Source organism: Ictidomys tridecemlineatus, chromosome 9, assembly GCF_052094955.1.
Source record: "Ictidomys tridecemlineatus isolate mIctTri1 chromosome 9, mIctTri1.hap1, whole genome shotgun sequence".
In the NCBI taxonomy this organism is placed as follows: Eukaryota; Metazoa; Chordata; class Mammalia; order Rodentia; family Sciuridae; genus Ictidomys; species Ictidomys tridecemlineatus.
In genome coordinates, this window is record NC_135485.1 from 5,785,160 (window position 1) to 5,809,701 (window position 24,542).

At 45.3% G+C, this 24,542-nt stretch overlaps 1 protein-coding gene and 1 pseudogene across 2 annotated transcripts; one reads left to right on the top strand and one right to left on the bottom strand.

The window, feature by feature from the left end:
• The first annotated feature begins 12 nt into the window (after nt 1–12).
• Lyar (Ly1 antibody reactive) lies at nt 13–22,886 on the top strand. Of its 2 annotated transcripts, none has more exons than XM_021722108.3 (9): nt 13–181; nt 6,048–6,222; nt 6,838–6,952; nt 13,330–13,437; nt 13,543–13,626; nt 17,298–17,748; nt 18,015–18,194; nt 22,022–22,107; nt 22,569–22,886. In XM_021722108.3, the coding sequence occupies exons 2-9, from the start codon at nt 6,101–6,103 to the stop codon at nt 22,701–22,703; spliced, it is 1,281 nt and encodes a 426-aa protein (XP_021577783.1). In that variant the 5' UTR covers nt 13–181; nt 6,048–6,100; the 3' UTR covers nt 22,704–22,886. The 2 variants fall into 2 exon arrangements, with proteins under 2 accessions (XP_021577783.1, XP_005319027.1); XM_005318970.5 differs by having other exon boundaries at nt 14–181; nt 18,015–18,101.
• On the bottom strand, nt 11,092–11,795 carry LOC120892311 (holocytochrome c-type synthase pseudogene; annotated as a pseudogene).
• Nucleotides 22,887–24,542: the final 1,656 nt, after the last annotated feature.

The following is a 24,542-nucleotide window of genomic DNA, read 5'->3' on the forward strand; positions in this document are numbered from 1 at the left end:
CAGCTTCCGGTGGCGTCACTTCCGACAGGGGGTGGGGTAGCTGTGGCGCGCAGGCGTGCGGGGCGGTTCCGAAGTGAGTTCTGCGCCGGCAAGTTCGAGAGGCTGCTGTAGCGCTGGCGGGCCGCAGCGGCTCCACGTGCTCCCGGCCGCCGGTTGAAACCGTTGGCAGGCGCCGGCTGAGGTGAGCGGCGGCGGCGGCCAGGGGTCTCCGAGCAGGAGGGCTGCGGCCGCACCCGCGTTTGCATCGTCCGCCCCTCCGCGAGCTCCTGCGTTCAGACTCTGCGCACGGAGGACTGAGGAGCTCCGGGCTTGGGGTGGCCGTTTCGTCCCGGGTTTAAAACGCAAAGGCCCCCGGGCCTGGCCAGACCGGGTCGGTTGGATCCCGCCGCGCTGGGGATCCGGCTTGCTGCACGTTGGGGACAAGGCTCTGCGAGTCTCGGGAGCTCGGTCCTTAAGGGAAGGCCCCAGGGCCAGTGGTCCAGAGCACCGACGGAAGACCAGAATAACCGCGTGCCGGGGGTTGTCATTAGCTGGACATGAGACCTGGTGCTGGGTACTTAACCTCTTAGTGCCTGTGTCACGTATGAAAAGGGAATGCTGTAGAACCTGACTTGGGGGGCTGGAGGGTTCCTGGAGTGGAAAGGTGTTATCCTTCGGTGACGTTGCAGTTGGTACTCAGTAAATGTCAGAATATTCTGCAGCACCTACCTCTGAGGAGAAGGGGAGGGAAGAGAGGTGCGCTTTGCACTTGGAAGCCTTTCTGCAGACAAGGCCTCGTGGGTACTTGTTTACACTGTGGGCCAGGCTCCCTGTGTCTAGCATCGTTTCTGACAAGTAGTAGTTAACCAAGTGAGAGCATGCTATTTGAACAGTGCAGGTGATGTACTGGGAAAGTCTGAAGTTATCTGAGCCTGGCCTTGCTCATCTGCTAAGTGGAAATAGGGGCACCTACTCCCAAATGCTTGTGCAAGGGCCAAAGAAGAGCTTGAAAGCACATTGCAGCCTTTGTCATCCCCATATGCAAAGGTTTAGGGGCAGTAGTGCTCAGGGTATGCTTGTGTGTTCTCTTGATGTATACCTGTGGTTTTTGGAACTCTACCCCTGGAAGGGACTTGAGTCTCTTCTAATTGGCTTAACCCTTTGCTTTATAGATGGGGAAAACTTGAAGTTGGTTTTGTTGATGTTATTTCTTTCGTTTTTTGAGATAGGCTCTTAACTATGTTGCCCAATCCTCCTGCCTCAGTCCTGATGTAACGGGACTGCAATTATAGCCACTACGCCAGCAGAACTTGAAATTTGGGGGGCTTGTTTTTCTCTTGTGCTGGGAATTGAACTCTGGGGTGCTCTACCACTGATCTGCATCCCCAACTCTTTTTATTTTTTATTTTGAGACAGGGTCTTGCTAAGTTGTCCAGGCTGACCTCAAGATTGTACTCCTGCCTCGCCCCCTGAATACCTGGGATCACACATGTGTACCTCTGTGCCTGGCTAGAACTTGAAGTTTAAAGGGGCAGTGGTTTGTTGGAGGTTGCACCCTGACTGGGCTTTGTGCTTGGGTTGCCAGTCTGGCCCATTAGATGGGCTGTTTTTGGTGTGGGTGGTAGTAATGGGGTATAGGTCAGTATGTGTGTTGTGGGGACAATGTTTTAACATAATTTTTAAAGAAAATAAAAATATACAGAAAATGTAGAAGAAGGAAGGTTAAAAGAAGAATCCTTCCAAATTTCAATATAGAACCAAACTTAGGAGCATGTATTCAGGGAACAGGGTGGTAGAGTAGGCCCTTGAGGAATAAGTAGCCAGAGGGGACTGGAGTGACTTATGAAGACAGATGGATGAGTTGAGGGTCCTATTTAAAGGAACAGCAGTTTGGTTGGGGACTGAGTGTGATAGTATTGATGTATAAGTCAACAGGTCATAGAGAAACCTTCCTGTAGTTGGGTGAGGAGGAGGCCTCCACATCTGGTATTTTGTTTAACTTTCCACGCTATGCTTTGAGATGGATATTAGACCCATTTCACAAATAACAGGTCTGATGTCTGAGTTTCTGTGATCTTTGGCAGATGCAGACTTCAGCTCAAGTCCTTCCCCAAGCCCAGGCCCAGGCCAATAAAACGTGGCCACCACCTTGTTAAAAGAAGGGGCTAGGCTGTAGCTCAGTGGTAGAGTGGTTGCCTCCCATGTGCAAGGCCCCGGGTTCAATCCCCAGCACCACCTCCCAAAAAAGACTAAGATGCCCAGGGTTTTTCTCAAGTTCTCAGCCCTTTCCTGGCCACTGCCTGCTGCCCCAAAATTCAGCAAATTAACACCTGAACGCCTCTGCCATGACGTGGTTGTTTTCCTTGCCCAGTTTGCACTGCTTTTGGGGTTCTAATATTTATGAATGGAAAATTGTTATTTCCCACATTTTGAATGAGGATTTCAAGTTCCGAGAGTTACGGCCAAGCAAATGGCAAGGTTGTGATAGGCAAAGTAGTGGCAGAATGTCTTGCAGGCTGCCTCAGCCACTTGCTGTGACCTTGGGCAGATCACTTAACTTCCAGAGCTTGCTCTTCTCTGCATACAGTGGTTGTGCAGTCATGGCTGACCTGGGTAATGGATACACCTGGTTTTATGAGTAGGAAGTGACTTTATAGAGAGCCAAGGTCCTGTTTTCTGTCCTCGGGCCCTCGTATTTTTCTAGAATGTGGTATATGAGAGCTCAGTACATTTACCAGACACATGAATAGATAGCACACACAGAGGACCTGCTCAGCTTGAAGCAAGGGTCTCTGGATGTACCTGGTAGGATAACCCTTACTGCACACTTAGCATTCAGCAAATGTCACTGGATTGAGTCATAGATTGTATTTGGCTCGAGAACCAGAGTGTGCTCCCAATCAGTCCAAGAGCACTACTTTCTGTTCGTCTTCTTTTTCAACATGCCCACATATCTGAAAAGGAGCACGTAGAATCTCTGTGGCTGTGTTGGGACCCAGCATTGGGTGCACACAGGGAGTGAAGAGTCAATGAAGCAAAAGGGGACTTTTATTTAAGTCCAGCAACACTAAAAAATGCTGTCTTCTTACACTTTGCAACAAGTATCTGAGCCCTAAGTGTGTCGTCTTCATGCAGTTTTAAGCTTTTGTAACTTCAAAAGCATAAATGGTAAGCATAAAACTGACCAAAACATCATTTGAAAGTTTTAATTATTCAAATTCCATTCACATTTATCTTGTGGAATTTGAATAATACAATTTTTTTTAGGCTATGTTTGCTGTCTTCAGTTAGCGCACATGATGTCTTTTTTGAATTTTGTAACATCAAACTTCTGAAATTGTTAAGTCTGCACTAAGACTTGGGACCCTGTCTGCTTGGAGTCGAGCTGGTTTTGAGCTTGCTGTTCTTCACAGCCCATGCAAAGTGTTTACTTCATAAATGTAAGGTATTTTCTCTAGGGACCAGGTCCAGTGTGAGGTATAGTCAAGGTGACTTCTGGGCTGTTGTTGGGGTGTCCTCAGGGCTCTGAATAAGCTCCTTGCAGATCTTACCTCAGTAGTTAAGCAGGTGGACACACTGTTCTGAGTTCATGGCAAGTATAAAAACCCCAAGGAAGGCAGGCAGGGCCTGAGTTCTGACTTCATGCAGTCCACTCATTTTTCCTTAAAATATGTAGATAAATAAAAGACCAAGTGAAAATGTGTGGAGAGATATTTTTCAAATGGACGTGCAATCCAGTTCTCAGAATGGCGTGAACACAGTGTGGACAGCTTCCAGAGGGATGCCATGTGGTGCAGATCTTCTGAGCATCTTTTTGTCAATACCACTAGCATCTTTCCTTCAATATATTTTGTTTCCTGCTGTCCTGCCCAGGTCTTTAATTCCTGCCTTCCACCACAGACCCATCCTGTGGGGAATTGGATCCTAAGGTTCATGGAAGCTTTTCTCCTCACCCTCTCTGTCATAGTCAAGAAACAGTATCCTCACAGCAGAAGTTATAAAGCTCTAAGCCATATTTAAGTTTGCAGAGATGTTTGCCCTGTGAAGGTGCTTTAAAATTTTCCAGCAGATAATTTGTTTCGCCACAGTGGCTTCTACCAAGTGGGTATGATGGAAGTCCATTTCTTGGTGATAACCCATGAACCCTTGGTCTTAACCCAAAAGTGCACCCTCCAAACTCATAGTGTGATGTTGGCCCTTGTTGCAAAATGGCTGTTTTTGTTGCCTGACATTTATTGAACTCCATCTGCCTTATGCAGCATGATAAGCTTTGAGGGAACTGGGTCATGGTCAACATGATCCCAGCTCCCCAAGCTTGTGACTCTATCACTCATCTTTACAGTAACCAGGTGCCCTAGGGTTGTAACGTCTGCATTCCTTGGGATTTGGCCAGGCATAGCCCACCATGTGCCTGCCCCAATGAGGGAAAATTGGTCAGGCAACCCTGATAGCAGGCTGTGGAGGGGACCCAGCACACCCAGGGTCAGTGGGCCTGTGGTTTGTACCTAGTGTAAAAGGTGAACTGGAGCCCATTGGGTAAGAAGCCTGCTCAAGAGACCAGCTGGGCCTTTGAACCCTGGAGAGGCTGGCAAATGGCCGTGAGCAGCCCTGATCCTTGTTAGGTGTGACCTCACTAGCTTTGATCTGGAACATGGTGAAGGGGAGATGCAGTTCATGCATGAGGATCCCTGTAAATCAGTGGTAGCTCTTGTGTAGAAGGATTCGTGGGGTGGGTTGGGTGGAGTCTTACCTTGAAGCAAGTAATGTTGACTTCCTTGATCCTCTCTTTCTGCTCATAATGAGGAAGACAGGGTTGGGCTAAACAGTTCTCAATATCTTTGCTGACTTATAATGTAAAACAATGCTCTAAACCAGTGATAAAAGTTTAAAGAAGCATGGAAAGTTACCCTGAGTGCTTAGCGCTTAGATGAATCTATATTTTGTTGAGCACAGTATCACCCCCTGAGCTTATAATATAGATGAAGATACTGTATAATGGGCAGTGCTCAGGATACCTGGGGCACCTGGGTTTGTGAGCTCCTTGAGTAATCCAGCACCCAGCATTTGGGATACGTAGATATGGTTACATTTCTTTCTGACTGATCTATCTGGCAAGAAGCCATGTGAAGGAGACCCTCACCTGCTCCCTGTTCAGAGACCAAGGGGTATGATCTCATACCTGTGAATGTTTTGGGAACCTAGAGAATTCATTTTTAGAGTTTTCCCTTTTCTACAGCTCTTGGTTCCCCTTCTTATTTTGTTATTATATTTGGGACCTGGAATAGTTGGCAGGGTATACAGACATTGCAAGGCCTTTTATAATTTTCATTATGTATAAATGAAACTTATTCTTCCCACACAGTTCTGCCAATCTGCCAAGGTTAAATTTATTTCTGTTACTGTGTATCCTGGGGCAATTTTCTTAATCTCTCCAGATAAATTTTAAACAGTGATAATCCTTCCCTAGGGAAGGGTAGGGTTTGTTTGAGGCTAAATTAGATATACATAAGCTCTTAGAATAGAACCTGATACATGATAAACACACATTCAATAATTGTTAGGCCATTATCACTAGTGATGATTTATTTACATGGGTGGTAGGGTTGTTGATAGATGGCTGATCAACTTTGAATCTGTTATTTTCATGTGAAATTATTGTTAAAAAGTTAATGGTAGGGCTGGGGTTGTGGCTCAGTGGTAGAGAGCTTGCCTATCACCTACAAGGCACTAGGTTCCATCCTCAGCACCACATAGCAATAGATAGATGATAGATGGATGGATGGATGGATGGATTGTGTCCATCTACAACTATAAAACAGTTAACTGTAGTCATACAGCATGGTGGTGCACGCTGGTACTGGGGAGGCTGTGGCAGGAGAATCACAAATTCAAGGCCAGACTTGAATTAAAAGGGCTGGCAGTGTAGCTCAGCGGTACAGGGCCCCTGAGTTCAATTCCCAGTACTGTGAACAAACAAATCAAGTTAAGTTACTTGTGTGAATCATTTGTTGAACAGAAGTTTTAGTTTTTGTTTTCTGTTTTGTATTTTGTTTTTGTTTTTTTTTTAGGGCAAGAGTTAAAGCTTATCTTGGATAGAGAGTATTTAACCATTTAGGTAAAAATGGTATTTTTTACATGCAATGCATGTGGTGAATCAGTGAAGAAAATACAAGTGGAAAAGCATGTGTCTGTCTGCAGAAACTGTGAATGCCTTTCTTGCATTGACTGCGGTAGAGACTTCTGGTAAGTTCCGCATAATTCATGTAGACCCACAACGAAGTTTCAGACCAGATTTGGATCCCTAGCCCCACAGAGCTTAGAAGAATAGAAACAAATTTGAGGAAAGAATCTTTAAGGGAAGGGGCTGGGATTGTGGCTTAGTGACTGAGCGCTTGCCTCGTACATGTGAGGCCCCGAGTTCAATCCTCAGCACCACATAAAAAGAAAAGAAAAAAAAAAAAACAACAACAAAAAGAAACTTAAGGGGAAAAAAACAAAACTCGTAGGGCCCACTGACTACAATTGGAAACCTTATGCATTTTTAAAGAAAAGGCCAAGAGAAGGGGAACTAGAGCAGCCTGAGCACTTCTTAGACAGTAGATGGCTCATCCTGTGGCCACTGTCAGTGACCAGGTCCAGGGAAGCATGTGCCCAGAGTGAGGCATGAGGGCTTCAGAGCTGTTTTGTTAGAACAAAGCTGTGCTCTACCCGTCCCTCAGAAGGGATGAACTAAGCCAGAAAGTGAGTTAGGTGGGTGGCAGGGGACAGATGTGCATTGTGCAGACAGTGGGAGCAGCTGTCCTCAGGGGCCCCAACCTGCGTGGCAGTCTAATAGTGGGACTTCTGCTCTCTTTGAAGGGGTGATGACTATAAAAACCACGTGAAGTGCATAAGTGAAGATCAGAAATATGGTGGCAAGGGCTACGAAGGCAAAGCCCACAAAGGCGACATCAAGCAGCAGGCCTGGATCCAGGTACCGGCTTCCCGACCCCACAGTGGCCTTGTCCGACCCCCTCCTCTTCCTTCAGAAGCCTGAGAGACTAAGAGCAAGCATTCATCGATGCAGACCAGACTGCAGCATCATGTCTTAGCCCAGCTGAAGGCCAATTTATCTATGTAATAGAGTTATTTTCTAACTGTTAACACAACTGGGAGGTGTTTTGTCTTTAATATGTGTGTTTTACACATTTCTCTCTAAAGTATTTGAGAATTCTCACTAGCTTTCTTTTGACTAGAAAATCAAGTAGAAATTTTCAGGTCTTTCTCTTATAGTGTTAATGCAACTTTTGCAGCTGAAACACTGTTAATCTGTCATGTCTGCTATCAGGATCAAGCAAAATAGACATTTTCACAGGTATAAGGAATTTTCTATTTAAATAAAATGAAAATGTATACAATAAAAAGTGGCAAAATCAATGAAATTCCTATTTGGGAAGCATGACATTGCAGAAGGGAAGATTTAGAAAAGGAGATAGAGAATTAAAGACAAATGTTATCCATGTAAAGATTTCATATTTTCCTGAAAATCGAATTAATAGCTTCTGACACTGACTAGCTCTCTGAAATGGCGTGCTCCTAAGGGGACAGTTCTGTTCACAAAGGACTTGCCGTTTCTGCCCAGTGCAGGGTGAAGAGCTGGTGAACCTGTATCTTAACTGTGAAGTCGAGGCTGGTGACCACTGGCACCTTGGGTCACTCTCTGTGTTATCCTGAGACTCAGGTGACATTTCTGGGTGCTGGGGCATGTATAGTTCTACCTCTGCTGTCGTTACACTTGAAAGAAATCCTCAAAGGCAGGGTGGGGTGAGCTGCGTGGCTGGTACTTGGGACAGAACCTGTGAAGCCTAGGGTGTTGATTTTGTGTTGACAGAAGAGGTTTGCTGACCCTTGCTCTGTGCTTAGTGGCCCTCTTGGTGTAGATCAAGAACTTCACTCTGGTTCCATCTGGGCTGCTGGTCCACTCCCATCCCATGGCTCCAACGCCCTGGGTGCCCTTAGCAGGTGGATCAGAGGACGTTGGTTAAGCCAGGAGAACACGCTGGGATCGTTCTTGTAGACATAGGTTTGAGGGTTTTGTTCTTTCCCTTTATTTCCCTTATTAAAAAAATATATATATATATACACACACACACACACACACTTAAGTAATCCAGTCAGGAGGGACCCTGTTCTTCACAAGCTTTAGTTGTTAGTGCTGGGGACCTTTTCTTCTTTCACAATTAGCCTTGACCATTTCATCCTCCAGCTATTCCTGTTTTGTTCAGCCTTCCTGTGGGTTCAGAGTTCCCAGGAATGCCACTTGTATTGGTCCCATCCCTGTCGGCAGCTGGCCCTCTCAGACATTGCCCATTTCAACTTCAACAGTCTGCTCTGCTTCTCTCTCTTTCTGTTAATTTTGATAACTTTATTGTTTTAATAAAAAAATAAGTAGCTATTTAATTTTTAGGAAAAAAATAGTCAAGTACTAACAGAAAGATTACACAGAAGAAAACAACACACACTCCGAACACCAGTCAGCCAGAGTGGACCAGACCTATGCAGTTGGCTGGGCAGCGTCCACATGCCTCTGGGCTTGTGAAACCTGGACGCTGGAGAAGCATGTCACTCTGTGGGCCCTGGAGTTGCCTTCGGACCTCGTCACCCGTGCCCTGTGCTCTTCTGCCTGGTTTTTCCTAGTTCATGCTTGTCTTGCCTTCTTAGTTGGTGCAGCCTGGATGCCGCACACAGCTTTGGCTAACCGTTGTCTTAGGACCCTGTCTTCATGTTTCTGGTCTGCTTATATGTAGATTCTCTTCTTTCTTATGCAGGGACACTTTCCTATGTCATATTTGCAGAGCTTCATTGTCCATCTTAGGTTGACTCACTGGTGACTGTCCCTCCTGTCTGCTGACAGATCTCTAACCTAAGTAATTATTGCCTCTGACTTTACTGGGATTGCTGAAGTGTTTCGTGTGCTCTTGCTAGCTTGATTTTATTTATTAGATCTTAATACTACTGTATTGTTCTCATTTTATACCCTCTACTATCTGTTTTTCTGTGATTCTTGATTCCATTGATGTAGGGATATATTTTTCAGGTTTTTTAAAATTTTTTGCCATGGTAATATATATATTTTAATAGCTTGAATTTATTTATTTGTTTGTATGCAGTGCTGAGGATCGAACCCAGTGCCTCACATATGCTAGGCAAGTGCTGTGCCACAAAGCTACACTCGCAACCCCCATGATAAGATACTTACCATTTTATAGTTTACTTAAACTCAGGTACATTCATGTCACTCTTCAGCCATAGCTGCTGCCCATCTCCAGAACTTTCATCTTCCCCAGTTGAAACACTGTCCCGTTAAACACTCATCTCTCCATCCCCACATCATTTTGGTTTCTTATATTTTTTTTATTTTTATGTTTTGGTGGTGCCAGGGATTGAACCCAGTGCTCACATGAGCTAGGCAAGTGCTCTTCCACTGACTATGCCCCCAGCCCTTCTGTTCTACTTTCTGCCTCCACTTTCTGCTTGCATGTCCTAAGGACCTCGAATGAGTGGGAGCATGCATCCTCTGTCCTTTTGTGATGGCTCATTTCACTGAACATGAGGTCGGGGTATGCTCATGTCGTAGCATCTGTCGGAGTTTCTTTTCTCTTTAAGGCTGAAGAACATTCCACTGTTTATCCATTCACCTGTCAGTGGGCACTTGATTCCTGTCACATCCTTGCTTTCATTTCTTCTAGGCATGTACCTAGAGGTAGAGTTACTGGATCATAGGGTAATTCTCTTTTTCTTTTTTTGAGGCAGCTGTGTACTGATTTCTGTAGCAATTGCATCATTTCACATTCCCACCAATAATGTACAAGGGTTGCAATTTCCCTTCAATATTCGTAATTTTCTGTTTTTAGTTTTCATAATAACCATCGTAATGGGTGTGAAATGTTATCTTTCTGTGGTTTTGGTTTGTATTTCACTTATGATTTTAGCATCTTTTCATGTATTAATTGACCATTTGTACATCTTAGGAGAAATGTCTATTCAAGTTAATTGCTCATTTTTTAATTAAGTAGGAGTTTTTTGGTAAGAGTCCAATTTCATTTTTTTTTTCAGGATAATTTAAAAGATTTAAGATTATCAACACTTAAAAGCAGTCATTTGTGATGTGCTGCTATAATTAGAACAACCAATTTTTGAGTTACTGTTCAAGGAATTTCAACAGCAAACTTAGAACTTACTTAAAACATAAAAATTGAGACAGTGAATTGTTGCAGACATACTGCATCTGAGAAAAATACTTGTGAATATTAATACTCCGCTAAATATAATCCCTGGCACTGTGACTTGAACCAGGCTTTTAAATTGGATTAGGCCAACCTGGGACAAGGCTTCAATGGAGGAAGGAATAGGATTCAAACTTGGGATAACTTGAAATGCTAGAGACAGTGAGGAGATGTGTTTTGAGGGAGCAGAGTTACATATCAGAACAACAGGAAAATGTTTAAAAAATTATGTTTCAAAGCATATGCATCAGTACCTCATGGTGGGTGAGTTGTAACTTCTTTAACAAGGTCCGGTCTGAAAAGTGCATATAAATGAGAGCCAAGATACACCTTAGTCTTGCTCATTACAAGGTGTGGCTTTGCATTTTGTTCAGGGTTACTACTAAATTGTGGGAATTTCAGAAATAATAGTCTCTTTTAAAAAGATTCTGCTTTTTTATAATGAATGATTTTAGTTAAAATATTTGAGCAGGTAAAAGCTCATGAGCATCATGGTGACTTTCAGGTTTTACCTCTCAAATATTCCTGAGAAAACTAAGGAGAAAAAGCAGCTTTTCTCACCTTCTTTTTTGGAGGTTGTTCAAACTTTTCAAGATGAAAGATAACAGACAATGGTGCAGCTAATGGACACACTGGGGAGACTGCTTGTCACTTAAACTAAACACGAAGAAAACTTTTAAAAAATCTGCTTTAAACTGCAAGGCAAAACACTGCTCAAACAAAATAGAGCGGGGTCCTTGGCTAAGTGCAGGATAAAGCGTGATTATCCTCTTGAAGTCCCCGATACTTCATGCATGCAGTTCAGTTTGGGGAGAATAGTTTAAAGTATCTCTTAGAAAAAATTAATTTACACTTTGCATCAAAAACAACAGTGGTTGCAATGTCTGGTGCCACCAAGTAGCCTTCGTTCTGTCTCATACAGCAGAAAACAAATCCAAGGTGGGGCGGACATGTTGGGTGGTGGTGGACTGGGAGTCCTTGTTGACTTCGCCTCCAGGGTAGTAATATGCTACGCATCCAACTTCTGTGCCACAGTGGTTGATGATCCAATTGTGCCTATTGAAAGGCAGCTCATCCAGGAACGAGTTCTTGCCCTTGGCAAACACTTTCCTCCAAATCAGATAAGGATGGATCCTGCGCAGCATGCGGACTTCCCCTGTGCACTGTTCTGACTGAATTGTAATTTATACATATCTTTCAGTATCCTCACCCTTTCCTTAACATGGCATTCCAGAACGTCTGTTTGGAAGGATAACCCGCTCTTTCTCTAAATCTGCTCGTGGAATGGCTGATTCCTCTCTGATGGTAGACAACATGAAAGGCTGATGTGGGGCCTGTGTTTGGTTGGGTGATGGCATCAGATTTGAATGATTGGGGTTCTCCTGATTCTTAGCAGAGCACCTATACGGGGCCCTGCACATAATCTTATGCACTGTCTTGGTGGGCAGGCACAGAGTAGGTTTTGCTCTCACAGGTTGGAACCCTCACAGAGGGTTCTGCACTCAGTGGACAGCCTTTCCTTTTCCCTTCATGCATCGGGCATCCTGAAGATAATGATCTGAAGCATTTGAGGTTGGAACTAGAACAGCAGGAGTAGAGGCTGACAGAACCCCCGCTTGGAATCAGTGTGGACTCCAGACAGTTTTAAATTTCCAGCTGCTGCTGTCTTCACCTGCCTCTTGCTAGGTCGCTGCTATTTACGTGGTCACCTCCAGTGTTCTCAAATAGCACTCCTCTGGCTGCATTCTTCTCCGTGTGAATATCCACTTTTCCCAGCGCCATTTGTTGAAGAGACTTTTCATTCTTCACTGACTGGTCTTGATGCCTTTGTTGAAAATCATCTGACCACATATGCAAAGGTTTATTTTTGGGCTCTGAATTCTGTGCTTTTCTCTATATCTATGCAGTGCCACATTGTTTTATAGCTTTGTTTTCTTTTCTTTTTTTTTTTTTTTTTTGGTACGGAGATTGAACGCAGGGACCCTTGACCACTGAGCCACACCCCCAGCCCTTTTTTGTATTTTATTTAGAGACAGGGTCTCACTGAATTGCTTAGTGCTTCACTGTTGCTAAGGCTGGCTTTGAACTCAAAATCCTCCTGTCTCAGCCTCCCTAGCCATGAGGATTACGGGCATGTGCCACCATACCATACCTTGAGATCAAAACTTTTTTATTGTTTCAAAATTGTTGTAGCTATTTGGTGTCCCCCAATGATTCCCTGTGAATTTTAGGATGGATTTCCTCCAAAAAAAAATCATTTATATTTATCTATCAACTAGGTTTTAGTAGGAATTGTGCTGGATCTCTAGGTTGCTCTGGGAAGTATTGATATTTACAATCTTAGGTCTTCTAATCCATGAGCATGGCATCTCTTTCTATTTATCAGTGTCTTTAATTTCTCTTAGTATGTTTTATAGTTTTCAGAATACAAGTCTTTAACTGTTTGATTTTTGTTTTTTTCCTTACTATTCTTTTTTATGTTATTATAAAGGGAACTATATTCTTAATTTCCTTTTTGAATTGGTCATTGTTGGTATATTTTGTTACCAGGAATTGAATCCAGGGGTATTCAACCACTGAGTCACATCCCCAGCCCTTTTTTATATTTTATTTAGAGACAGGGTCTTGCTGAATTGCTTAGGGCCTTGCTAAATTGCTGAGGCTAGCTTTGAACTTGCAGTCCTCCTACCTCTGCCTTTGGAGCTGCTGGGATTACAGGTGTGTGCCACTGCTCCCAGTGCAACCAGATTTTTGAGAGTAGTATTTGTATCTTGCAGCTTTGCTGATTGTTATTTGTGTTGAAGGTTTAGAGTTTTATGCATAAAATCATTTCTCTGTACAGGTCATCTATGAACAGGGATAATTTTGTTTTGTCCTTTCCAGTTAGGAAGACTTTTATCTCTTTTTCTTGTCAGCGGCTCTAGGACTTCATTTCTATGTCAAATAGAAGTTAATATATTTTGAAGCGTAAGCAGTAATACAGAATCTGTACTTCAGATGTGAACTCTTTGGTTAGGGCAAGGACTTTTCGATTGGCTTTCATGAAACTCATGGGTTGGTTATTTATTGTTTTCTTTTTTTATAGAAAATTAATGAATTAATAAGGAAACCCAATGTCAGCCCCAAAGTGAGAGAACTGTTAAAGCAAATTAGTGCTTTTGACAACGTTCCCAGGAAAAAGGCCAAATTTCAGGTATGGATTTGATTGGTTTTTCTGAATGGGTGGAGGGCTGGACCTGTGTGTATCTTGTCACAGTGGGATAAGTGGTTCTTTTTTTTTCTTTTTTGTTCCTTACAGAATTGGATGAAGAACAGTTTAAAAGTTCATAATGAATCCATTCTGGAGCAAGTGTGGAATATCTTTTCTGAAGCTTCCAGCGATGTAAGTTAGAGCTAATTTTAGATTGTTGCAAGAATAATTAGTAATAATGAAATGGGAATGTCTATATTTGGAGGTCAAGGTAGCCTGCTTTTTCAGAGACCCTCTGTGTCTTCATTTATGGGAAAGAGTAAACTGAATGCACTGCAGGGAAGATTTCCTTATTTACAGAGAAAGGTATTTAGTCCCAACATTTGATAAGTGTCCCAGCGGACATGTAATGACTGGTGTATCTATCAGGCAGTGGATGTGTTGAAAAGAACAGGAGTTTGGGTTTCTGATAGCCCAGGTTCAAAGCCCTGCTATGCAGTTTGCCAGGTGTATTATCATTGGCACATTAGTTAACCTCTAAGCCTCAGTTTCCTAATCTAAAAAATGTGGATAGTAATACTCATTCATTTATTCCTATTTACTGGGTCCTAATCTGTGCTAGGTCCTCAACAAAAAATAGAAAGCATATCAGGAGGGTATGGTGCTATGAAGAGAAAGAAAACGGGGCAGGACATAGTGGCCGGGTGGACCTTCAGACAAAGGGTGAGGTGTGAAGCCTCTGTGGGAGTGTTAGAGCAGGGGAGGGTACCCAGCATTTAGTGACGTCCGTCTCCTTCCTTCTGGCGGGGAGCAAATCCTATTTGAATATTCATAATCAACCACCTGCTAGTGAAAACTATTTGAGAGTCCTAAATGAGGAATGCATGTGTAGAAGGTCTTAGTTGGATATATTTTAACCACTCTGTTGGTCACTTTGTTAATTCACAATTGTTTCCCACTAATTTCATTATATATTGTTCCTGTTTGGAACTTATGTGCTTCTTGGAAACTCATATCAAAAGTTTTCAAAAAACAGCAGGGCTCTAACTGGTCTTATTCTAGTCAGATTTTTAGGAGTTGTTTGCTTTGTGCAGAGAAAATAGTTTTGGTGACAAATTATGGTCAATCAGTGGACAGCCCCTGGTAATCTCAGTTCTGTCAGCGCTGGCTGGTGGGGCTGCCTGTGCCTTTGCCCAGTGATCCTTCTGCACACCCTGTTTGGTGGGACACAGCCAAAGGTCCTAGGGCTTCATTTGTCCATGAGTCAAACGCCTGTCCTCCTGGAACTCTGTCCTTCTCGACTATCTAGCTTCTCCCCCATGGTGGTTGGCCGTGGCTCCTGCACATGCGGCTGTAATTAGGTCCTGCCCTCAAGGGCTACATTCTAGAGGGTTGGAGGCTTCTCTTAGTGCCAGGTCCAGATGAGTGTGGGAAGAGACAGAGAAAAGGCAGGTAAGGCAGGACTCTTCCATTACAGAAGATCCAGGCAGGGCACCCTCGGGACAGCAGGAATGAAGAAGAAAGAAAGTGGGAAAGAATTGGTCTGCCCACCTTGCCCATCTTGCATGGTGGAGCTGGTGTGGGTGTGGGGCAAGGTACCAGATGGAGACTTGGCATACATTGAGGAGAAGGGAGGCTAAAGGCTTTGGCACTCAGTGCTTCTGTACTATCATTTGGGCATTGGACGTCCCCCATGGGCCCATGTGGCTTGGTGCCCAGGGTGGCACAGCTGGGATATGGTGGAACCCTTAGGGAGTAGGGCCAGGTGGGAGGTCCTCAGGGCATTGGAGGCATGCCCTTCAGGGGGAATGTGGCCCCGACCCCTTGTCCTCTTGGTTTCCTCGCTCACAGGGTGAACACCTTGCTTCCCCATGTACTCCTTCCATGAAGTGTCACCCTTGCCTGAGGCTCTGAGCAATGGGGCAGTTCCATCCTGGACCAAACCTTTGAAACCATGAGCCAAAATGAACACAAAAAAGTTAACTGCCTCAGGGATTTTTATTATAATCATGGGAAGCTGATTAACACATTATAATAATACCTTACCAGAAAATCTGAGCAGAATTGCAGGAGAGATATGAAGTTTCCTCTTGAGTCTATTTCCAGATTCATCCTTGACCTCTTTTCCCATGATCCTTGGCAGCTTTATGTCTGTGAACTGTGACTGAGTTCCTAGTGCTGCTCCTTCAGGTATGGTGTGATAGGTCTGAGTGCTTGTGTCCTGGTGAGAGCTGCCCACAGGAGGAGGACGATAGGTAACCTAACCCACATTGTCTGGCTGGTGAGGAACAGGTTGGGATGTACATGTATCCCTGCAGCTGAGTGTTGGCCCCTGCCTTCCTCTGCAGATGATAGGGCTCCCAAAGCCATCTGTTTCATTGCCCTGGCTTATCTCCCAAAAGAGAGGGACTCAGAGTGCACCAAGGAATGGGGCTGAGCTGTGCTAATGTCATGTTATATGTAGGATCTATGTGCTGATCTTCTTAATTAGGTAACTAAGAGACAGAAGATCTGTCTTGTTCTAGTATTCATAGTTATTTAGTTTTCTTTGGTTCTATATTGGTCCATTTTCTTTCTTTCTTTCTTTCTTTCTTTTTTTTTTTTTTTTTTTGTGTGTGTGTGTGTGTGTGTGTGTGTGTGTGTGTGTGTGCTAGGGATTGAACCCAGGGCCTTGTGCATAGAAGGCAAGCACTGTACCATCTGAGCTATATCTCCAGCCCTATATTATCCATTTTCTGTTGCTATAACAATGCCTGAGTCTGGGTGCTTTAAAAAGAAAAGAGGCTTATTTAGCTCATAGTTTTGGAGTCTGAATGTCCAAGATCAGGCATCCAATATGTGGTCAGCCTCTGGAGAGGGCTCCTCTGGCTGTATCATAGCATGGCAGGCGGCATCATGGTAGGAGTGTTTTTGGAAGGGATCACATGGTAAGACTGGAAACCAGAGGAATTCACAGGGTTAGGCTTGCTCCATTTATAAGTACCTTCTCTTGAGAGAACTAACTCGCCTGGAGAGACCAACATCAGTTCCTTCTCAGGGCAGCATCCCCAGTGACCTAATCACCTTCTGCCGCGCCCTACCTCTTAAAGGTTCTCCCACTGCAAGGCTGCCACACTGCAGCCCACTTGCATGCAGCATGTCAGCCTTTGAAGGACGCTGAAGCATGTCTAGAGCCTGGCAGGTCCCCTGCTCTGTTCCTCACGTTCTGTGCAGGGTCCCTTGCCATCCTCCAAGGGCAGCCATCTCATCTGGGTAGTGATGGTGGTAGCACTTCCTTGGCTAGCCCTTGATGGCTTTCAGAACTCTCCACGTTCATTGGGCCGGTTGGTTGGGCATCCATGATGAGACGCACACAGTGTCTCTTCTCATTTTATTCATACCCCAGTGGGAAAAGGTAAGTGTGACAACCTTTTACTTTCAGATTAAGAAATAGATTTGGAGAAGAGAAAAAACTTGCCTTGACTAGTCACCTGACTAGTAATGAGCAGATCTGGAACTTGAACCAGGCATATAGATATATAGATCTTTGATTCCGACCACACCTGAGTGCTCTCTTCCCACCTAAATGAAAGATGATTAGTGAGCAGAGTTCAAGATCTGGCTTAGGTGATATAAAGCTCTTCATTCTTTCACTCTCAAGTGGAATGAAAGTATCTCTTCAGTGCAGAGGTGTGGGCTGGGGGAGTTCTCCCCCACTTGGTATTTTTATTGCCATATTTTCACAGTTGGTTCACAATTGTAAAATGATGAGTGATAAAAGCATTTTCCTTGAACAGTTCATTTTGAGATACAGGTAATGATGTGAATGTTTGGTTCTCCCAGATCAAATATTGATATGTTTCTTGGTTTTGCTCAACAATCAGGAGCCATTTAGTAAGGGGCAAGATCAGCAGCCTCTTAACCAAGTGGCAAAGTCATGTTCAGAAGCCTCCACCAAGATTCCAGTGTCCTCCAAGGCTAATGACTCCACAGAAAAGCCAGCAGAGGCAAAGAAGAATAAAAGAGAAAGGAAGGAAGAACGGCAGAAGAACAGAAAAAGAGAAAAGAAAGAACTGAAATTAGAAAACCATCAGGACAATTCAAGGAGCCAAAAGCCCAAGAAGCGCAAAAAAGGACAGGAGGCTGACCTTGAGGCTGCAGGGGAGAGAGGGTCCACGGCCAATGGCTCCATAGGGAAGAAGGGCAAAAAGAAGAAGGGCCAGGGCAAGCAGGCAAGAGAGGAGGACGCCAACAGGGTCAGGGGCCCCAAGGAGGACCCCAGCAAGGTGGAGATGCAGGCCACTGTGGGAAGAAGGAAGCGGAAGCACTCGATAGGTACACGGCCGGGCTCTGGGGTGTCATCGGGTGGCCAGGCTGCCACTTTGAACCAGGGAGGGAATAACATAAGCCTTGGGTCCAGCTGACCTGTGCCTCCCATCCCATTCCTCCTCTGCAACATGCAGGATGGTACCAGCCATGGTCCTGGGCTGCCTGGAGATAAGGCGGGGGACGGTCTCGTGGGTCTAGCGTGGTAGGGCTTTCCTGAGGAGTAGCAGCTATCAAATGCAAACCTTTTTTAAAATTTTTTTTTCTAAACTTAGCTGAAGCAGATTCTAAGATGAAAAAGATGAAGTTCCCAGGTCAACCTGAGGCTGGAGAAGCAGAAGATGATGAAGCTCCTACGAAAGGTACCTCTGCGCCATTTGAAAAGCATCACCTACTTAGTTTGGGGAAGGAGCCCGCAGAAATGCCCCTTTCCTGGGGTGGATCAGGTACTTCTGGTAAGTCATGCCCTCCAGAGGCATGTCTAAGGATTTAAAGCAAAATGAGCACTCTGGGGTTTGTATTATAGTGAGTCTGTATTATGGGGCTTCTGTCCCTTTGTCTTTGAGGAAAAAGGGAGGATAGTCTGGATTGGAAATGTGTATGTTAGTTTTCCATTACTGTAACAAATATCTGAAATAGTCAAACTGTGAAGAGAAGGTTTGCTTTGGCTCCCAGGTCAGAGGTATTGGTCCATGGTGGGTTGGCCTGGTATTTGGGGCCTGTGGTGGAGCAGAGTGGCTCACTTCATGGCCAGGAAGTAAAAGGAAGAGGATGAGACTGGGGTCCCACTGTGTCCTTTAAGGGCATGTTCCCAGGTCTCAGGAAGACCTCACATTAGCTACTGGGAGGTTCCTGCCTCCCAGTAGCTCCACACTGGGACCTAGCCTTTAACAAGGGCCTGTAGGGGACATTCCAGATTTCAGATCCACATGATAGCAGTGTTTTGCTTTTGAATTTAAGATGAACCCAGATGACTTTCCCAGACACTGTTATCTCCTGCCTGCATCTTGTACTGTAGGTGCTGGCCTGTTCCTGTTATCTAAAATACCCTTGGTCCAGGAAGACTTGACTGTGCCCCTTTCTAGCTTTGAGTCTGTTCCTGGGGCCTCCTTACCTGGAGCTCCATGGCTACCCGCTCCCTTAGCCACCATATGTATTGTTAAAATGCAGTCCCTCGCCTTCAAGGCTCGCCTTACATGCAGCCTCATACGTGGGAAGCTCCTGCTTCCTCAGGCCTGAGGCTTTCCCTCCTGCTGGGAAGTATGTGTGGTTTGTCCACCTGATTCTGTCAGTCAAGAGTGGACCCAAGGAATCGGATGGGCATTGCAGCTTTATTTGTGGGGATCACTTACTGCCAAGGTGGATTAGATCTCTTAGCTTGAGCCCCCACTCATAACTGTGTGGACATTTTAGCATTTAAATTGTTGGACTAGGGTATAGTGCTCGCCTAGGGTGCCTGAGGCCAGAGGAAAAAGAGTGTATTTTAAAGCAATTGTAGGTACACATTGAATCATGTGTAGGAAGTACTTGACTTAAGCATGCTCACAAAGCCGTTATTTTATTTTATTCATTTGTTTATATGTGGTGCTGAGAATCGAACCCAGGGCCTCACACATGCTTCACTGCATTTCCCCACGGGCAGCACCTGAGAGCCTGTAGTGCACGTCAGCCTGGACGTGGACATTGATGCAGGCATGGTGGAGAGCATTGCTGCCCCACAGGATGCCCCTGCCACATCCACTCCCCGCCTCACCTCTGGCAGCCACTGGTCCGTTCTCCATTTCTGTGATTTCTGGACGGTGTGTGAGAAACTCCGCGACTGGCTTCTTCCACCAGCATTCTTCTCAGTGACCCGTCTGGTCGCTACAGTGTCAGCAATCCATCGCTTTCTCTGCTTAGTCACACCCCATGGAAGGGATGCGCTGTGTTTCTTTCCCATTCACCTCCAAGGCTGTCTGGCTGTTTCCAGCATCTGGTTATTGTACATACAGCTGCTGGGGACGTTCATGTGCAGGTTTTGCATGAGCAAAAGTCAGTTGCCCTGTGTAAATGGCCATTAGTGCAGGGCTGTGTGGGTCCTCTTGTGATGGCATAATTACTTTTTTAAGAACACTGCCAGGCCTAGGGCTGTCTATTAGTAGTAGAGTGCTTACCTAGCATGCCCGAGGCCCTGGGGTCAGTCCCTAGCCCTGCAAAAATACCTCCAGATCAAATAAACAAAAATCTTTGGGGACTTGGGAAGCACAGCTGTGCACCTCACCAGCGGTCTCAGGCTGGCCTGCATTTGCTGACGTTGTGGTGGGTGAGCAGGACAGCGTGCTGTGGTTTTAGTTGCCCCTTCTCTGGCTAGTGATGCTGGATGCCTGTGTGTGCTTGTTGCCTTCTGTATCTGTCTCTTCATTGAAGTACTTGATTTTGGCATTTGGTCCATTTTCTTCCCCCCACCCCGCACCCCAGTGCTGGGGATTGAACCCAGGTTCTCACGCATGCAAGGGCAAGCACTCTAACTGAGCTATATCCCCAGCCCTGGCCCATTTTTTGATTGGATTGATTGGGGTTTTTGTTTTTTTACGGTTGAGAGTTTATTTAGAGTTCTTTGTATATTCTGAACGTCAGTCCTTCAGTGGCACACGGGTCTGGGGCGCCTTCTCAGTCTAGAGCGTCTCCTCGAATCCTTCTAAGGGAGTCGTTCATGAAGCAGATGTTTGTTTTGATGAGTCCAATTTATCAGTTTTTCCTTTTCTGGGTTGTACTAAGTCTCTAGATTCCAAATGTTTTTTTTTTCTAGGCTTTTCTTATTGGTCAGACCTTTTTTTTAATTCTTCTTCGCTGGTCAAACCTTTTTTTTTTTTAACATTTTAAAATTTTATTATCTTTATTTTATTCATTTGTTTATATGTCGAACCCAGGGCCTCACACATGCTAGGCAAGTGCTCTACCATTGAGCCACACCTCCAGCCCTGGTCAAACCTTTTTAACACCCAGAATTTTTACGTATGGAAGGTGTGCGGCTCAGTGTCTGCTCACGTGTGTGCAGATTGAGCTCGTCAGCTCTCCCTCACCCTGTGTGTTTGTGGGTGCAAGTGCTGGTGTGTGTAGTGAGAGCCCTTGAGACACTCTCACCAAGCTGCAAGTATGTGCTCTAAATGGTTTATAGTCTCACATTTTAAATATTTTTAAGTCCATGGTCTGTTTTGAGGCAGTTTTTACATATGGCATGGGCTTTTATTAAACTTCCTGTTGTAAATGGCTTTCTCTCCTGATTGCTGATGGAGGAGGATGTGCCAGGCAGGACTCCCTAGGGCCTCCACTGGTGCAGCTCGGGTAGCTTGGAGTGGCCCACTGCTGGGTGAGAGTTCTGTTCTATCCTGGCCTCTGGCTCCAGGGCTGTGGCTGGCGGGGTGTGGTGAGCACAGCCACCTGTGGCATTTGCCTGAGGAAGTTGTTCTTGTGTCGTCTGTGCCTCACTGGCTGCTCCTTCCTGCTCCTGCCAAAACAGCAGGCTTCTCTGGGCTCGTCCGGGCCTCACCATCAGCCTTCCAATATGCTGGCTTCAGCAGATTCAGAACATACAAGGCCAGAAGTGGCAGCCTGTCTTCTTCCCACCTCCAAGGGTCGCCTGGGCTTGCTGCTGCAGCGTCTGCTCTTGCCTGTGCTCTGCAGGACTGGGGAAAGCACACTGCCACCAAAGCGAGCGCCCTGGCAGAGCCCTTTCTTGCCATTGCTCCCTCTCTGAAGCTACTTGGACTCTCCTTGTGTGTTCTTGGCTGTGCTTAGTCAGCCTCCTGATCTTGGTGGCTGCTGGGTGAATCTCTGTTTTCCATGAGATACAAGTTACCTTTCTGTAATTCCAGCTGCTTAGGAGGCTGAGGGAGAAGGATCACAAATTGGAGGACTGCCTGGGCAACTTGGCGAGACCCTGACTCAAGATAAAATAAGAAATGGTAGGGGGTGTTGCTCAGTGGTAGGCATTTGCAAGGCCCTGAGCTGGATCCCCAGTGTCACCAAAAAAAAAAGGAGAGAAAACCAGAAGTCACCTTTCACAGGGCTTCGTCCTGGTGCTGGTGCTCTGGCTGCCCTCTCACTGCAGAACGAGTCCTTATCGGTGCTTCCTGCTTGGGCTGATATAGGGGTTGTCACCTGGTACTCTGGCATTCTGTGCATGGGAGGGGCAGGTCATTTCCCCAGAAGCAAACAGATGCGCAGAAATTGTTTCTTTCTTTTTTGTGTGTGTTTGTGTTACAACAAAATAAAATCTCTTAACATATTCTTTGCGTTGTAGGTAAATTCAACTGGAAGGGAACTATTAAAGCGGTCCTGAGACAGGCCCCGGATGGTGAGCTGTCGATCAAGAAGCTAAGGAAAAAGGTACAGGGTCTAAACACATCCCTGGAATGGCTAGGAGAATTTATTTTAAATATACACTGATGGGTTTTTACCTAGAATACAAAGAGAGAGAGAGAGAGTGTGTGTCGCAGTTTTTAAGCTGCTCCCTTTGTCCCTGTCTGGAGCAGGAATTGAGCCAAACCCACCACACAGACTCAGCCAAGGCAGCTCCTAGATCTTGGACTTGCTGTCCAAATGTTTGAAGAGAGGCTCCGTTTATTTATGTTATGTTTGAAAATAGTTGTTTTGGCTATTTTTTTCCTTTTTACTTGTTCCAAAGCAGTGGTTTCTTTGTTTTTTTTGCACTGTGTCTGTGTGACAAACACGGACAGCTGCTGGTGTTCACAGGTAGAGCACACCTGTGCACGCAGTACGCTGAAAGACCTGTAAGGTAAGTTTCCAGGACAGATGCACTCCCTTGACGTCCGCTTTTCTTTGCTTAGGTTTTAGCTCAATATTACACGGTGACAAACGACCGTCACAGATGTGAGGAGGAGCTCTTGGTCATCTTCAACAAGAAAGTCAGCAAGAACCCCACCTTCAAGTTAATAAAGGACAAAGTCAAGCTTCTGAAATGAGCATTTCATACTTAGAAACTGAGCCCATTCTGTTGACTTCTTCCTCTTACTGCTGTTTGTAAAGTGTGTAGGGAATTAGAACAACTCAGATCTTGTTTTATGAAGCTGTATTTTTAAGTTAAGGAAAAAATATATTTTTGTTAGAATTTTTATGAAAAAAATAAAATATATTCTTGCCCAAAATTCTAAGTCTGTTGTGGGAGAAGTCATTGTACTTTGAAAAGTACTTCTTGTAGAAAAATTTTTTTTAATGTAGTACAGTGACAAGTCAGAAGTAATTTCTCCTGTGATCAGACTAGAAAGGATTCATTTCAACCACATCATTTCTATTCATTTCCCACCAGGGCTTTTGTGCATTTGAATGTCTGTGTTGTAACAATGTGCCTGTCAATGGCAGTATTTGATCCGTGGATGGTTGTGACAGTGGTCTTTTGTCTGTGGTGATCCTTATTTAGCCAAAAGTTTACTCCTCAGAGGAGGCTGGTCTGTAGCAGTGTAGGCCATATACACTCTGGCCAGGCTGCCTTTGGCCAAGGACAGATGGCCATGGACTCCCACTCAGGGGTGTGGCCTGTGGCCAGGAGTGGAAGTGCAGGGAAATAGCCATTGAAGACAAAGCACGTGGTTGAGCTGACCACTGCTCCGGTGCCCCCTCAGCTGAACTGCTGCTGAAGCGAGATTGATCTGAGGTGTGGCACACTGGGCTGGAGGGGAGCCACGTGTCACCTCTTTTTGGTATGGAGTAGGTTTTGCCCACAAGTCCTTTATAAACCTGGTGCGTCTGATAAGATGCTTTAAGGTACTCCTTTAGCCAGTATTGTCGGTACTCATCCTGCAGGTGACAGTAAAGACTAGGGAGAGTGCCACAGGAGGGAGAAGATATTGGTGCAGGGTGACTCCATTTGAGCCTTCAAGATAAGCCCAGGGAGCCAGCTTGTCTGCCAGCGGAGCTGGTTCTCAGCCGGTTCTGTGCTGTTGTGCAGGGGTGAACCCAGTGCTCTCGTCTGAAAAGGACGTAGACTGCAGAATCAGGCCTAGAGCCGGGTCCTCTTTGTCCTTTCCTGGCCAGCCTTGCTAAACCTCACTTTCCTCATCTGGACAACAGGATGTAGAGGTTCCTTGGATTGGGAGTGAATGAATGAATATACAGCAAACCTAAAACCCATTCAGTGTTGCCATCGTTGCTGTTCCTGGGAACCACGGTTGAGCCATGAGATCTGCAGATGACTGGAAAGCAAAGGGAGAAGTAGGAAGAGAAGGTGGCCCAGACCACATGCCTAACAGACACTGAACACAGCTACTGCCAAGACCAGCTTGGACATCCCCTGTTCTAGTGCCCAGGTGCAGAAGTGTGCCTTCTGTCCTTGCAGCATGATGGACAGGTGCAGAGCAACCTGGCCCCAGAGGATCACAGTGCTGCTCAGTCACCATGGCATTTCAAAATGTAGATGGATTTCTATTTTTCTGTCAAAATTTGTCAATTTGACTGTGGTGACTATAAGGCAAAGTTTGAAGAATGTGACAAAATTAAAATGTGTATTTAACTCTGGTCAAATCCTCATTTCTGTCATCTTTTTTAGCGGTTACCCAGGCTCTAGAGCAGGGACTTTCCTAAGCAGAGCAACTCTCCAGGGAGCCTGGAGGGGGTGCCCCTCAGATCCCTTGAAGCCTCAGGATAGCGATGGTGATTCTGCCAGTCCATGTCATGAAGTGTGTCTTGATTGGACACTGTATTTGGTGGCAGGAAGGGCTGACTGGGGTCTGACTGCACTGCATGATCCATGGGTCATCAACAGGTCCTTGCAACAGAGTTCACCCTCTTCAATTTTTGGCAATTGT

Bases quoted from the DNA above. Each gene is read 5' to 3' on its own strand.
- Lyar (XM_021722108.3), top strand. From the start codon at position 6,101: ATGGTATTTTTTACATGCAATGCATGTGGTGAATCAGTGAAGAAAATA. The intron at 6,953-13,329 runs GTACCGGCTTCC...CTTTTTTTATAG, and splicing joins AGCAGCAGGCCTGGATCCAG to AAAATTAATGAATTAATAAG. The intron at 13,627-17,297 runs GTAAGTTAGAGC...CTCAACAATCAG, and splicing joins TTTCTGAAGCTTCCAGCGAT to GAGCCATTTAGTAAGGGGCA.